The sequence below is a fragment of the Odontesthes bonariensis genome, chromosome 18, assembly GCF_027942865.1.
Source record: "Odontesthes bonariensis isolate fOdoBon6 chromosome 18, fOdoBon6.hap1, whole genome shotgun sequence".
Taxonomy (NCBI): Eukaryota; Metazoa; Chordata; class Actinopteri; order Atheriniformes; family Atherinopsidae; genus Odontesthes; species Odontesthes bonariensis.
The window spans coordinates 24,504,731-24,520,946 of NC_134523.1; the positions used below are offsets into that span (position 1 = coordinate 24,504,731).

At 42.9% G+C, this 16,216-nt stretch overlaps 1 protein-coding gene across 2 annotated transcripts; it reads left to right on the top strand.

The window, feature by feature from the left end:
• Positions 1–500: 500 nt before the first annotated feature.
• Positions 501–13,436, top strand: daxx (death-domain associated protein). Of its 2 annotated transcripts, none has more exons than XM_075449793.1 (11): positions 501–806; positions 2,468–2,725; positions 3,382–3,819; positions 5,338–5,469; positions 5,585–5,701; positions 5,846–6,077; positions 7,634–7,803; positions 8,205–8,361; positions 8,438–8,990; positions 9,221–9,347; positions 11,714–13,436. In XM_075449793.1, exons 2-11 carry the CDS (start codon positions 2,486–2,488, stop codon positions 11,771–11,773), a joined length of 2,226 nt encoding a protein of 741 aa, XP_075305908.1. In that variant the 5' UTR covers positions 501–806; positions 2,468–2,485; the 3' UTR covers positions 11,774–13,436. The 2 variants fall into 2 exon arrangements, with proteins under 2 accessions (XP_075305908.1, XP_075305909.1); XM_075449794.1 differs by lacking the exon at positions 501–806 and adding an exon at positions 1,030–1,596.
• Positions 13,437–16,216: the final 2,780 nt, after the last annotated feature.

Here is a 16,216-nt window from a genome sequence, read left to right on the forward strand (position 1 = left end):
TCTCTGTCATATCCTGTTCCCATTTTCTCCCTCTATTTACTACCCCAAGCCCATTTATTTCCGTATTTACTTTTTACATCTGTCACACAATCTGAAAGAGCGCCAACTCATTTGTTTGGTGAATACAAAATTAAATTAAGAAATTTCAGATTTGTTTAAGCAAATAACACACATATTATCATCACGGAGACGTTAAAGGCAATGAGCCAGGATACATATTTTTACAAGCAGGCTCTGAAATTAGATGAAATGTTTTACACTGTTACACTTTCCGGAAATAAGATTTTTTATTTTTTTTTACTCCGGTCTTCCTATTGTTCATCAGTAGATGGCGGTAATGCATCTACAAGTACCTGTCAGCCACCAACAACACTAGAAGAAGAAGAAGAAGATGTCGCTTTCTACTCTGTGAGCAAGTCGTCCAATGGCAGACAGTATTACTCATGGTGAAACATCGACCGTCCAATCAGAGGTATCCATGCTGATTGCAGTTAAGCGGGTACTCTTTTGGTATCGACTCGAGAGCATAGCTAAGTTTACGAGCTTTGTTTTGATGAGAAGGATGTATGTGTGATTAAAATTCCGATCGTACAGAGATTCTCGATTTTTAAAAAATATTTGGTTATATAATTCAAAATAAACCAGGGGCCTCCTCTAATCTGTACGTTTCTTTTTTTACCAGAAAAAAGTCACAGTATTTACTAGCTGCTAATGCTAATGTCGGCTAACTGAAAGCATTTTCACTATGTGCTACTCTGGAGCGTTTTTCTCCTTTGTTATCACGTCAAGCAGTTCATAGATAAGCGGTGAGTGCATTATAGTATGTGGCAAACTGCATTTCTTATTGTTTGCTTACACCTAATTTGCCTTTTGTTACATTCTGAATCATCAGTCTTTGAGTTTCACTTCTCACCTTAAGTGTTTTGCTGATGTCTTGTTTGTCCCATGGCTGTATAATGGTAATGATGTCCCTTCAACATGGCAACTTTAGCTAGAAGCAACTTCTAACTGGTGAATATCCTGTTTACTCATCGGTAATACAAAATGTATAGTACAAGTTCACGGAGGTGTGTTTAAATAGCTTTCAAACCCTTAAAACCAAGAAGATGGGATGTTACGCACATTCATAGATGTATATCTACTTCCTTATATACCAACAAACAAGCTAAAACTTTTACCAGTGTGGATAACAATCACGAAACATCACTTTACCGTAATTTACTACCTTGGTAATTAAAGAACACCCCAAATTGTGCTGGAATAAAATGAAAAACTGGTGCAAAAGTTTTGCCCATTCACTTATTTGAGGGCAATACTGTTGTTTGACTTGATAGTTATGATAAAATGTATTCACATTTATTGTAAACACTTGATGAATCTAATTCAATACTTTTTGCATCCCTGAAGGGAAATTATATTGCTGCTCTATTAATTAATATGTTATTGTTATAGATTTATGACTAAATAAAGCTAAAAAATCAGTTGACGTGCTGTTGGGAAGTTGAAGCGCAGGTGTGGCTGAAACCTTGAGAGATCACCATAACTTGGCAACAACTGAGCTGATGATGTCACACCCAGTGTAGACAGGTAACACAGGTGAGCTCTCTTAGAAGGCACCGTGGACAGAAACTCTCAGCCAACAGTTCAGCATCTCTCTGTCCATACAGCATGAAAGCCAAGTAGAGAGATGTTAGTTGGTCCTCGTTTTCTACTAGAATACTCATTGTGTTTATCATCTTGTGCTTTTAACTCTGCTTGGATTCAATGACATCTGTGAAGTAGCGCTACGAAGTGTTTATCCAGATGCTAATAAATAATCTGATCATATTTCAGAGCATCTATTGACATTAACCTCTTGGGAGAGCCAAACCTAGCTACTTGTTTTTGTTTATAATGGAGCAATAAGATGGTCCTCAAAGGCATTAATGCTCTAAATGTCTAAACTGTATGTGGTCACTAAAGTTGAACTTTGGGAAGACTGTTGTTATTTATCTTGTCATATCTGTCCTTACAGTTTTTATTTTCTAACTTTCATTGCCAATAAATGGCTCTTCTGTCTGTGTTTTAAACAATGATTGGACTCATTCAAAAAGTGCAGCGAACAATCAATAACTCTTTCATTCTGGTTACTTTGTTCGACGGTTAATCATCTTCTCAACGTCTCAGCATCACACAGTTCTTATAGGTTTTTGTTAGATGATTTTAAGTTTGCAGTCAGATTTCAGTCAGATGATGTTTACTGAGTCCAATAAACATGTAATTATCTGAGCATCGTAAAGGGGATTTTAACCTGTTACTTTTCTGCAAGTAAGAAGGTTTAACAAATGAAAACTGTTGTTCGAATATATTATTTTGGGGCGCTAAAGTTTCATCGTACCGAGATATTAAATAGTTCTATGTTTGTGTGTCATTCTGTACTTTCAGTCAAACTGATCACCTTCTCCATGTTTGTATGTTCTGAAAACAGAACTATTCTACAGTTTCTATGGCAGTGGCTTCCGCCGCCATGGCAGATAAGATCATAGTCCTCGATGATGAGGACGAAGAGGAGAGCCCTCAGCCTTCTCGCTCTGCCGCCAACTCGTACTCTGAGCGTCAAACCAAAAATGTCTCGCTACTCAAAGATCGGCAGCCGTCCCCCACCCACATAATACACTCACCTTTTGCCTCAGCGAAGAAGGACGCGCACGTTCTGCAGGCGGAGAATCAGAAGCTGTTCACCGAGGTAAGCCAACATTTCTGTCTCCCCTGTCTCCTCTGTCTCGGTCAGCATGATGCCATTCCTGATTGTTTCCTGATTCAGAATCATACGGTAGAAGGAGCATGTCCTCTGTAAGTTCTTCTTCATAGTCTTTTTTCTGCTGCTCTACAATAGTGGAGACGTTCAAATACATAAACAGTCATTAAGGAGCTTCATCTGCCATTTGTGTCATGGGTTAAACATCATGTCCTCACTGGTGTACTTACTGTAGCCCTAAAATATTTCCCGCTGTGATAAGTCTGCTCTAAATGATCTGCCCTCCATTTTTTGTTTCTGATAACAGCTTTACGGTCAGTAAAAGTCATTATCATACAGGTCAAAAATAAACCCCTAACATCTGGCTTTTTTCTTTGATTTCTAAGGGCACAGTGGTGAAAGTATAACACCTGCAGAGTCGGCTTGTAGCTGCATTTGGAAGTTTATCAGCAGCATCTCACTTGGAGGTTTCCAAACTCTTAGATAACAAAGAGATTTAAAAATAAGACTAAAGACAGAAAGTTATGCTGATCTGCAAACATGGCCTGCAACATACTGCAGGGTTTCCCCTTCCTGCTGTATAAACTTATTTTAGCTTATTTAACTGTGCCTGACTCTTTCTTTTTTCCATATCTTTCCTCCAGTTTGTGGAGCACTGTTCAGGTCTCACTAAGGACTGCCCCGAGGTCTTGTCCTTCCTCCAAATGAAACATACTAAGGCCTGCCCCGAATACCTGACCTCCGTGGAGTTCAGGAACACCCTGGGACGATGTTTGACTCGCGTCCAGGCCAACCAGTCCAAAACATTTGTTTATATCAATGAACTATGTACTGTGCTCAGGCAACACACAGTCAAGAAGAGGCTCGCCCTCAAGCCTTCTACCTCTACATCGGTCACTCTCCAGTCTACCTCTGTGTCGCTCAAAAGCAAAGACAAGGCTACAGGTGAGGTGGATGAAGAGGAAAACAGGGTAAATCCAGCAGCAGAGGAAGAGAAACCTTCCACCTCAGGACTGCAGGAGGACAGTAAAGAGGAAGATCCAGCAGCAGAGAAAAAAGCTAAGAGGGCATCCAGGAAACAGGTCAGTGATGACACTCAATGTTTGATTATTTCTCTTGATTTGAATCCATCTTCATTTTTTTCAGAATAAGTTAAACTGTCTTTAAAGTACATTGAGATGACTTGCTGTGAATTAGAGACATGCTGTAAACTGAACAGAATAGAGAATGTCAGTTTACACAGCACATGCTCTGAGGCTGTCCACAGTTTCTTTGTTTCTACGCTCTCATAATCAATTTCTACTCTTCACAACCAAAAACTAAACATTTCTGTCCACTACAAGTTGAATAAAGTCATTTCTAATGAGTTTGATTATCAACATAGGACTTATAAAACCCACTGCGTATGGCTTTATAAAATAAACACACGACTGGATGCATTAGAATTAATTTACTTAATTAATTTACTGGTCAAAAAAGGAAGGAGTTTGATTTAGTGGAGTATCGTATTTCTGTAAAATGTTGGCTCATTAATAAGCAGATCTCACTTTCAGCAGCGTCTTTCATTTCTTCCCGTATGAGGTCCATCTTCTCTCCCCTTTTCCTTTCTCTATCCCTTCCCTTCTCTATTAGATTTGTGTTTTTTTTAGCCAAACAACCAGGTAATAAAGGCAGGAGGTATCAGTAGCCCCTTTCACACTGCGACCCGCTACCTTAGTGGGTCCAAATTGCACCTTCGACCCGCGTCGAGCAATGTGAACGCTTGGCGTGTCAGGGTGACCCGTGTCGCCAGAAGCCGAGTTCAGGGGGAGTTGCCTAGTGGCAGAGCGTCACACGAAACACATAAAATGCTGGGCGTGTACAATGACGTAGGCACAAGCCATGCGTCGGAGGTAGGGTGAAATACACCTGTCTGCATCAAATTTTTCAAACAAACGATGGCGGGACACCTTGAGAACTCGTTTTTGCAATTGTATATGCAGTTCATGGAGATGTTACTTTACAGTGCGTCTTGCTGCGTGGGAAACCGCGCTCTCCCATCTTTCTCGCCAGCCGTTCCAGCAGAGGTCCATCCTTCACCGTCCCCGACATGTGGCGGTAAATAACGTCCTCTGCTCGGGGGCTAAGGAGCTCGCGGACCTCCTTGTCTTCCCAGTTGGCCATATTAAAAAATGTCTCCAACTTGATGTAGGCTAAAACAGAGTAAAACTTGTCCTCACCTGTCGCTGTTGTTCTGAATCAGCTGTCCATTCTGTCTTTTAAACTCCTCACGTCACGCCCACGTCCGACCCGCGTCGATTGCGTTCACATCAAACTCGGCTCGGCAAAAAGACTAGGGTCCGACGCGGGTCGAAAGGCGAGTCGAGTTGATGCGGCAGCCCGGGTCGGCAGTGTGAACGCAACAGCGGACACGCTAAATTCGCGAATTAAACGCGGGTTATTCAGCAGTGTGAAAGGGACTAGTGAGAGAAATCCTTAAAAAAATGGTGCACCTGTCCCAACATGGTGTGACTACATGGAACATGGTCTCTGTTGAATAAAAGCAGCTGAAATAAGATTGATAAAGGCTTATTCTTGATGTCTGTTCTGAATTCTCTCAGATCGCCTACTTGGAGAACCTTCTGAAGGTCTACAACAACGAGATCTGCCATCTGCAGCAAGCTGAGCTGAGCCTGGACGACCTGGAAGGTGAAGACTCCACATACATCCAGGAGCACAAACTCAAACGGAAGGTCAGGCCAGGGTCCGATGGATGGAGCTTCGGCTACAGATTAAAGTTGGAACAAGGTTATTTTCTACCAGTGTGACAGCTATTCACTCCTCTCCCCTCTTTTCCTTCTCCTCCAGATGATGAAAATCTATGAAAAGCTGTGTGAACTGAAGGGCTGCAGCACTCTAACAGGCCGGGTTATTGAACAGAGAATTCCCTACAACAGCACCCGTTACCCTGAGATCAACAGGAGGGTGAGCTGCCAGCTGTTGCTTTCACTTTCATTCATGAACCTTAGCTACAAAATCCGGTCTAACGATAACTTTTACACCTCAGTGCTTAGCGCTTTTATGTGGGTGTGAACGCTCCTGACTGTGTCCTCTACATTCTCCTGTCAGATCGAGCGCTTTATTAACAGTCCCGAGGCCCATAGGAACCCCCCAGATTACCCGGACATCCTTCAGCAGGTATCGCGCGCCAACGCCCGCCACAACCTGTGCTTGAACAAAAAGCAGCTGAGCCAGATCGCTCAGGATGCCTTCAGAGAAACCGGCAGCCACATGCAGGAGCGACGCCACCTGGACCTGGTGTATAACTTCGGCTCACACCTCACGGACGGCTACAAGCCCGGTGAGAATTTTCTTTAAGCTCATAGCTACTTTAAAATGTGCTTATACTTGGTGCAGTGGAGGTGTTGAAAAGATTAAGACATTTTGAGAGATAAATAGAACAGCCTCAGAGGTGATTGTGGACTTATATAAGTAACACCAGAATGTGTGAATCTGAATAAAGTAAATCACGTCTGCTTGTCACTGATGGATGGCTGTAAAAGTGGCTGATTACGTTGACCTTTTAGGTCCGTTTTTATTTCTGAATTCAACTGTGAGGAGCAACAAACTGGATTGCCTGCATGTTGTTGGAGTAGCTGTTCCGTCAGGGTGGGGTGTGACACCCCTGCATCTGTCCGGGGGTGAAACAGCTGCTTCTGCAGGAGGTTGTGTCACAAACAGATTCACATGTATTTTTAGAAGCTGACGGTGCTGTTATTGCCGCCCTGCTGCGTTATAGAGATAACTGGAGCAGCACGGAGACGCTCCCTGTGGCTGCGGTGAGCTGTGAGACGTCGGGTTTTACTCTGAGCTTGTTATCACGTCCTACATTAGCAGGAATTAGCATCTCCTGCTGACTTCAGATGGCTTTTATGGTCCCTCCAGCTGTAAATATTCGACTTGTTTGTTTGTTCTCTGGCGAGTGACCTGCATTATTATTATTGTTATCAGCTCAGTGTGAGCCACATCATCATCATTATTTTTTATGACATGGAAGAAAAGGAGTTTTTCGGTTTAGAACAAAGACTTTTACGACCCCTGTGGCAGTTGTGTGAAAGGTTTGTGCTCAGAATGTCCTGCAGGCACCATATTACACACATTTCTATTGTTGATATTGTTGGTCTTTGGTTAGATTGGTGTGTTACATTCGAACCTACACTTATCCTTAACCTTACACCTCTGTTTCCACGACCGAGGCGCGTCCACTGCAGAGCTATTTCAACCCCACATTCAACCTCTGCCCTTCCACAAAGGACACAGTCGCCCCTTTTCAACCAAAATGCTTCCAGTTCAGGGCTGCTTTGGTTTTCCACAGCCGGAGCCACATCATTCCATCACTGTAAACATCTCTTCCAGCATGTGTTTGACCCTTCCTGTAGGATATAAAAACACCAGCTGAGGATATTTAAACACCCAATCCTGTTGATAAATGGAGCTACAAACTGTTGCAGACAGATTGTGAATGCAGCAGCGAGCTCGTGTGTTTCCACTGCTGCCGTTTGCTCTGGTTTCAGTACTGCTGGTTCAGTGCTGGAGCCAGAGCTTTAGGGGTCAGACCTCAAACCAGAACTGGAACAACTTTAGTGGGGGAAAAGCTCTTCAGTCCCACCTTGAAACAAACTCTGAGAAAAGGGCTGAAGATCTACCACGGCTTTAAACATAAAGTAATTTAAATATGTGTTCAGAAAGTTTATTCTTTGTCTTCGTCCACACCTCACTGAACAAAATGTCTTCGTCTACATGCCCCTCCCTGCACGATGCAGAGAGAATACATTCTTATTATTACTTTGTCTTACTTTCTGTGTTCTCATGTCAGCATGTTGCCCCCCCCACGCTTACACTCCTCTCCCTCTGAAGCCACAGACCCGGCTCTTTCTGACTCCACTCTGATGCGAAAGCTGCGGTCGAACAGGGAAGTGGCTATAACCCACCTGGACGAGGTCATCACCAAATATGCTGTCCAGCAGGACGACACCGAGGAGCAGGAGAGGCGCAAACGACTGGATAAAGACGGCAAGGACAAAGAGGTGAAGCCGGAAAATCATCCCATTTTTGGTCTGTTAGTAATCTGACTGAGCCAATAGGAATCCTGTAAAGTCGCTATTTATTCAGCAACCTTTGTGAGTAAGCTTTGTTTAAGGTTATATGATGAAGTGGTCATTGAATCAATGGCTGCTTATTAATACAGAATGTCACATATGGAGCCTAGTGGCCGTCTTGAAAATATTGAACTTACAGTAGTTATTTGAAGCAGTGAGGACAGAGTAACTGCTGATGAAGAGGAAACTGTGAAATTAAAATGCAGCATAATGAAGTTTATTTGGAACCAGAGGAGGATTTCTGATGTTTAGCGTAGATTACAGGAACCGCAGCAGAGCTTTTGTTCCTTTTTTCAAACCTGTCGGGACACAACTTCCTTCTTTTCCAGGCTCACAAATCAGAAAAGGAAGCAGGGACTAAAGAGGCAAATGGAGTGGCAGCAGAGGAAGAGGAGGAAGAGGACGAGGATGAGGATGAAGATGATGAGTCATCAGATCCGGACATAGAGGAGGAGATCCAGGCCAGCACTCAGCAGGATGGACCAGGTTAGACTGGTTCTGTCGGCTTTGGCGATAAAACCAGCCGCTTCTTTTATTCCCGCTAATTTTCTTCTTTCTGCAGATGACGACAACGAGGATGATGACGGTAACGAGGCAGAGCAGGCGAGTGAGGGCGACAACAAGGAGGATCAGACGTATAATCAGCCGGGAAGTGTTTCTGCAGGTGAGGAGGGAAGCATGAAAGAAGAAGAGGAGCCCATCACCAGTGGAAGTCCCGTCTCTGATGAAACCAAGTCGCAGATCTCTCCGCTGTCCGACATCCCCTCCCCCAGAGACAGCCCCAGCCAATCAGAGCCCACGCAGGCTGACGAGCAGCAGCCCAACGGCGACCCGGACCCGGCGCGGGAGCTCGTCGACTCCTCCAATCAAGTTTCAATCGTGCTCGTAAAAACCAACAAAGTCAGTAGGGACCCCGCAGACGTCTCCTCGGCAGCAGCCAATGGGGAGCCTTCTCCTGCGCCTCAAACCGTCACCGTAGAGCAGTGTGACACGCAGACGACCAACGGCACGTCGACATCTCCCAACCCCCGAGCCACGAGGAGCCGGAAGAGGAAGAGGGACGAAATGACGTCAGGGAACACCAGAAATCTAAAGCACATAATCGTCCGTGACAGGTACGGCGGCGGCGTTGGTCCGGAAATATTATTTACTGCTCATCATGTGACTGAATGATGACTTATTATTCAGAGTAGAACATTTGTTTAACCGTCGGGTCCCATTGTCACCAACAGGATATCCATGAAATGCCTGAAATTCCTCAGATCTGTTAGATTCTCTGGATTCATTCATAAGTGGATTTTCATGTAGCTGATTTTCTTCTCTCCCCGTCCTTCCTCCTCCTCAGTGAGACAGATATCCCCCTGGATATGGGCGTTATTAGCTACAGTTGTCCGCAGTCCACACGAGCAGACACTCCGACTCAGGATCTGGTCAGCAGCTCACAGACGACGCCGCCTCCCAAAATGAACAAGGTGGGGAAACATGGCTGTTGGATGACAGAGTGATGTTTGCTGATCACAACTTTATTGTCACTTCAAACAGAAATCTGCCTCTAAAATCAGGTGATTTAGTTCAAAACGATCTCTCTCCTTTAATCTAGAAACAACAAATCAACTTTTTTAACATCCGTCAGCTACATTAAAACAAATGAAAACAAATCATTTGAAAAACTCCAGGTGGACATATTTAACGTGGACCGGTTGAGCTTTTATCTTCTTTTATCTTCAGGTAGTGCGCCGCTCTCTCTTTGCTTTGACATCAGAGTGTGCGTCCGTCTCCCCTGACAGAGACATGTCAGTGAGATGGCGCCTGTGCCAACGTTATTAAAGGGATAGTTCGCCTCTTTTGACATGAAGCTATATGACATCCCATATTAGTAATATCATTTATGAACATTTTCTTACCCCCTGCTGCGTCCTGTGAGCCGAGTTCCAGCCTCGTTTTGGCGTTGATGAAGGTAGTCCGGCTAGTTGGCTGGGGTTTAAAAAATAAATCGTCTTGCTTCTCAAAACAATATGCGTTCAAAAGAGTAATAAATTTGCATCACAAAACTGTTGTGCAGGAAAAAGTCAGACCTCACAATCGCTTGGCCCTATTTTCTCTACCGTCATATCACTGCCTGCTGTGTAAACCTTGCGGACCGAAGTGCAGACCGAGCAGCAAACATCGTAAGAGGCGCGGCTGTCGGCAGGCGGCAGCACTGCAGGGACATCTAATATGGGATGTCATACAGCTTCATGTCAAAAGAGGCGAACTATTCCTTTAACAGGACTTTTTGCACATAAATGACTTCAGTTACTCACTGAAGAACCAAAGAGTCAGGATTTGCTACAGAGCTAAATGTCACACACTCCAACACATAAGCAGCCCTTAGACTAAGGCTGTGTTCGAAACCGCCTACTACATACTACATACTTGAAAACGGCATACTCATCTATCAGACAGTATGCAGAGCGTTTACACACAGTGCACTTCACTCCTGCCCGAGCCGAAATCAGCCGGCCTGATTTCGCTTAAGCTATAAACTCTGTAAATATATAACTTTAGAAACATTTGAAACATTTTCAGGCGAGAAAGTAGTCATTTAGACCCCCAATGTGTTGAAAATCTGACAAATACCGGCTATTTACAATTTTGTTCCCACGAATTCGGCGCTAAAGCTAGCCGCAGTGAGCAACGCACTTCCGGTTATGCCGTTTTGACTGCTCTCGTCCCGTTAACTGAATTTGACCGTTCAAATGGCGATGGGCGACGTCACGTTACGTTGCATCTTGGGTAGTTTGAGTGTGACAAGTAACCTCATGATGAATACTCAACATTTCGGCGAATCTAGTATGCATCTAGTGTACATCCGAGAACTTAAAAAAGTATGACTAGTAGGAATAGTAGGAATAGTAGGAGAAGTAGGCGGTTTCGAACACAGCCTAAATCTAATGCTTATTCATGGCTGACGGCTTCAAAGCTGCAACTCCAGAACACTTTGATTCAGTCGACCAAATGAACTGAAAATCATTCATCACCACCATGAATTATGTCAACAGATAACAGAAAGAGGTAAATAGGATGAGCTCCAAATGTTTTCACTCCTTACCTCAGGCGTGGGAAATAAGCACCGCGTTGAAACTCTAGCTGCCTCGCTAGACGCCCGCCACGCTCCCGGTGCAAATGCGGCGGAACAGTCCTGCCTCAACAGGCCGATGCTCTCGGTTTAAGAGCCTCGATGTGTTTACACGAAGAAGGAGGAAAAAAAACTAGATGAATTAGCATTTCCATCCCGGCGTCGGGTTAGCTTAACCTCCGACCCCTCCTGAGTCACATGACCCTGGACAGAACAGCTGATCTCCGTCCTCTTGGCAAGACATCTTTATTTATACAGCACATTTCATACCACAGGCAACTCAGTGTGCTTTACATAAAGACAAGGCATTTAAAAGAACAGCATAAAAACAAGCAATTTAAAGAGAATTAAAAAAAAAAGAATTAAAATTAAAACACAGTTAAAAGCAGTCAAAGAACAGGGGGGAAAATAAATAAATATATATATATATATATATAAAACAATTAAGAGGAGGCAAAGAGGCAAAGATCAGGCAGCATTTGATACTGAACAAAATATTTAGTTCTGTTTGATTTTAAGCTCAAAGTCCACAGAGATGAAACGATAAACACCAGAAAATGTTGTTTTTTCTTTCTACCAGTTTCACCTGATTTCACCAGCAGCTCACAGCGAGGACAGTTCTCCTGAGATGTTTGAAAAACTCTAACCTTTTTCCACCTCACAGGACTGTTGTCTGTTAACCTCAGAATAACCGGCTAAATGTTGTGTGCGTGTCTCCAGGTCAACGTGGCGACTCAGTGTGACCCAGATGAGATCATCGTCCTGTCGGACTCGGAGTGACATCTTCCACCTCTCGTCTCTGCCGGCCCGTAAGAAGAGGAAAGGCTGTGGAAACACTCTTGTAAATCTTTTTTTTAAAGAGTTTATTCGCTCGCGTAAGTCGGTCACATGTTGCCAAACAGAAGCCACGGCACCGGTTTCTGTTTCAGGACGCGTTCCAGCTGTCGCTGAACACTCAGAGTTCAGCTCTCACAGGACGTCGCCGACGTTAAAGAGCGTCTCACACTGCAGTTTCCATTCTCTCCATCAGGACAGCGCTCGCTGGCGTACACGCCTTCGATTCTCACTCTTCAATTGTGTGTTTTTTGGTAATTTAAACCCTGAACTTTATCGGCTTTAGGTAAGAATCAGTGCCTGATGCTAGAACTGTGCAGTCGAATGCGCCGCCCGTGTCGGCGGCGTCGCGTCGGCAAACCGCCGCTTTGTTTACATTTTTATATCAACTGAGAGTTTCTTCCATAAAGCAGAGGGAAGCTTAGACTTTAAGATGATTTTTCAGAAGACGTCTTAGTTGCTTTTGCTATTTCTAGTGATTTTTGAGTGAGTGAGCTGTGTGGTGGTTTGTGCTGTAATGTTATAAACGTGTAGACGGCAGCAGCTTTCCATTTGTTTCCCCTCAAAATAGGTTTAAAATTAAATAAGATGCCCCACTTTATAGTTTCCAAGGAGTTATTTTTATTTTTCTCACCGTCAGCAAACTGTTCCCATTAATTCCCATTTTTAAGCAGCTTTTTTTTAAGCAGACGAGCGTTACGGAAGCTTCCTAAAGTTTGCCTTAAAAGAAGTCTTGACGCTTGTTGTGAGCCGTTTTTTTCCACAGAATAAACGTGGTCAGGCCTCACAGATGGGAAAGGATAATCACGATGCCACGCAGCCTGGTTCATTCGCTCCAAACAGGCGACAGAACTGTCACAAGCATTAAAACCCAGAGCGGGTTCAGATGAATCCGCCTCTGAAAGTAGTCCCAGGCGGACCAAGAGCTACAGCAACCAGACATGTTGACGGCCCAGTAGCTTTAGAGCAAAATGTTTAATCAGGTTAAGGTTCAGTTTCCCCATCACGACGCTGATGAATTCGATCCGTTCGGCCCAAACATTTAAAACCAACAGAAAAATCAATGGGTCCGCTGGGCTCTGTTAACAATATTCTGACTCTTATATAATCATCATTATTCTTCAGTGTCGGTGCCACTTTTTAGGTTTTTCTTGCTTTTCTTTGGCGCTCTGATAAGTTTCCTGGTCCCTGAAACATCTGAAGCGTCGGTTTATTGTTGCACTTACCAACTGGAATTTCACTTATAAGATTCTTGTCGCCAGTATGTTTGGTTCCCATTAAAACCAGGAGCTGATTGTCCCAGTATACCAACACTGCTGTGGTACGGTGATGGATGTTTGGGACCATTTTCAATATTTTTACCCCTCCAATAATCCTCATTCTCGTAGTCTTTTTCCTCCTGAATCCTGTTTTCCTTCAGTTTGCCCTCACTGGTGAAATTATTTTGGGGTAAAAGCTCTTTTCAGAGTTCTTAATATTGAGCTGGAACGTTGTTTTCTTTGGGACACTCTGGCCTCATTTATGCAGAGGAGGAATCCATCATTCACTGTGAATTTTTCCCTTTTTTTTTTTTTTTAAATTTAAATAAATGATAGATTTTGTTATAAAACGGCTTCTGTGTTGCTGATTTGGACCTAAACTTGTCATTTAACAGTGGAATGAGATGCTCTTCAGGACTTCTGCACACTCTGGACGGGCCTATAAGAGGTTTCTCTATGAGAAGATACACAAAGTTTCAATCTGGTGCATTTTCATTTCAGCTTTGTGACTTTAAAACACAATCACGTGCTTTTTATTTTCATATTTATGAGCAAGACCTTCCAGTTCTGCAGCTGAATCACAACCAAACCCACATTTTTCCGTCTTTTCTAAACCCCACCGAGGCTCCTGTTTGACCTTTGACCTTAGCTGCAACACTGGTCTGCGTTTTACTTCCACTTCTCACATCTGTGGTGATCCAGCATGTCCGTCTGTCACGTGGCTTCTATTAATGTGTGAGAAAGGACGACTGGCTGGTTAATTAATCGAGTACTGATGTGAAAAAGGCCCAAATGTGTCCCCCTCAGACCAAAAGAGAAAGAAAAGCCACCTCAAACCTTTTCTGTGCACCTCTTTGTGGTCATGTTCTAGCTTTTTTGATCATTTTGGTTGTTTTCTGTCTCTGTGACTTATCATTTATCACTTTATTGTTTTATTTCCCCACTAAGAAAAGAGGTGAAGCAGACAGATGATACACTGCTGCTCAAAGACCCAACAAGCCCAGCCAGCTTTGGATTCCCAGCTCACCTTTAAAAGTGCAAAGTTTCCTTTATTTTTTTCATTTAGGAGTTTTTCACTTGTTAATCACAGTTAAAATAGTCACTGAATAATTGATCAAGTTAAAGCAGAACAAATTAAGAATCACTTTAATTCAAATCAGATCTTTTATCATCATTTAAGACGTTGTGAGATGGATTTGAGTCATTTTGCACTTATTTTTTTTCCCATCTGTTCCTCTTTGGGGTCATTCTGTCTCATTTGGTTGATTTAACGTCTCTCTTGGATATATTTTCTATTTTTGAGGACAAAAAACCCCAAAGTTCTCTTACTTTTTTACCTTTTTTTCCGATTCATTATGAAATGAATAGAAAAATAGATCAAACAAAATGTAAAAAAAGGACACGATTAATACAGACAGAGGTTGGATATTTTCCCCAAATAATTTATTAGTCCATAACGTAGATACATGTCATAGGTGATTATTGATGATTTGTAGTATTTTACATTATTAGTTCCACTCACACTCACAATCAGCTGGTCAGTCAGAATTCTGTCATAGCTTAACCTACAAAAGTCTGGTTTTCAGCAGCATCTCTGAGCCTTTCAGAGGACTCCTCCCATCTTTTTACGTCTCACATTTAGAGCTCCGTCCACAGAAACTAAGTGTAGTGCAGCTGCACACTGTGGGTTCAGCGTGTTCGATAAAACAGCTGCAGAAACGACACTAAATGCCACCCATCGCTCCGGTATCAAAAATAACAATAAAAGGCATCCCGCAGCCTCCTGGAGGCCTTAAGCTAATAAGACATTTTTCATTTCAGAGGGAGTGATAAAAGGTCAAATTTAGATTTTAATCAGACACAAACTGCTGCTCTTCTGCCTCAGGTTAACAGCTGGTCTGAGTAAGTTTCCGGTTCGGGACTGATTCACACATTAGTGACAGAAAACACGTGTTGTTTATGAGTAAACACAAATAAATGCGCTCATCCGGCTCTCATACTTTCATCATCAAAGTAATCGACATGCAGATGATGTAAACCCCGTACAGAGTTGGCACACTTCAAATGTATTGAATTCACCTAAAATACGAGACGATCGGACTGGTGTCGCTCACACTCTGGACTTTCGAGCATCCGGTGTTCCCTCTGTACCAAAATGACTCGAACACAGCGGAGGCTCAGAACAACACTCCCAAACTGAGCCTTCACAGAAGGTAAAACATGAACTCTGCAGCTCCACGTGTGAAAAACGCCTCCGAAGGCCTTTAAGAGGTCGCGTGTTAAATTAATTTACCTTTGATTAGGTTAAAATATGTTAACAAAACTCAAAAATGACATAAAAAACACAGACTGCAGGTGTGTGTGACCATCATCAGCCCGTAGCAGCACCAGATATGACCACAAGGGGGCACAAATCTATGAAAGAAAGGACATCAAAGACTAAAAAAAACAGAAGTTGTTTCACTTGCTTCAACACATCTGTGCAGGATTCACATCAGTCTGACATCTTTCTGTCTTCACGTGGAAAAAACTGTCTGAACATGGCTGCACAGCGCCTCCTTGTGGAGAATATGCAGCTCAAACAGTTTAATATTAAGGTGGTGTTCAAATTAAAGTAGTGTTGAGGTGTTCATGACTTATTTTCAGTGATGTGAGGAAGATAAAAAAACAATTCAAATGAATTCTCTGGTGAACAGATGCAGTGAACACATGGTAATAAAATGGTCCTGAACAAATAACGCAGGACTAAATCAAACTCACCTCTGACTGTTTATTCAGTTCTCAGCTTCTAATGCTGAACAGGGAGCACATTTAATGATACTCAGTTAATTAATGATTCACTTTGTCTAGATCGCACTCTCACTAAAAGCCTCATGTTCCCTCTTTTTTTTATTATTTTCTCTAATCTGTCTAAAAAAATTCAAAGGTGTTCATTTTACAAACTAATTCACTAAAATCACTGATGGTGTCAAACAGTGCTGTCATACTACAGCCACAAGGGTCAAAATCCTATTTAAAATGTCAGGTTTTCACAGAAAAATGGCCTCTGTTGAAAGTCATTCAGCTGAAAACTGAAAATCTGACTCGAGTTTCCTCATCCTGACATTTTAAATTAGTCGCCACGTAATCA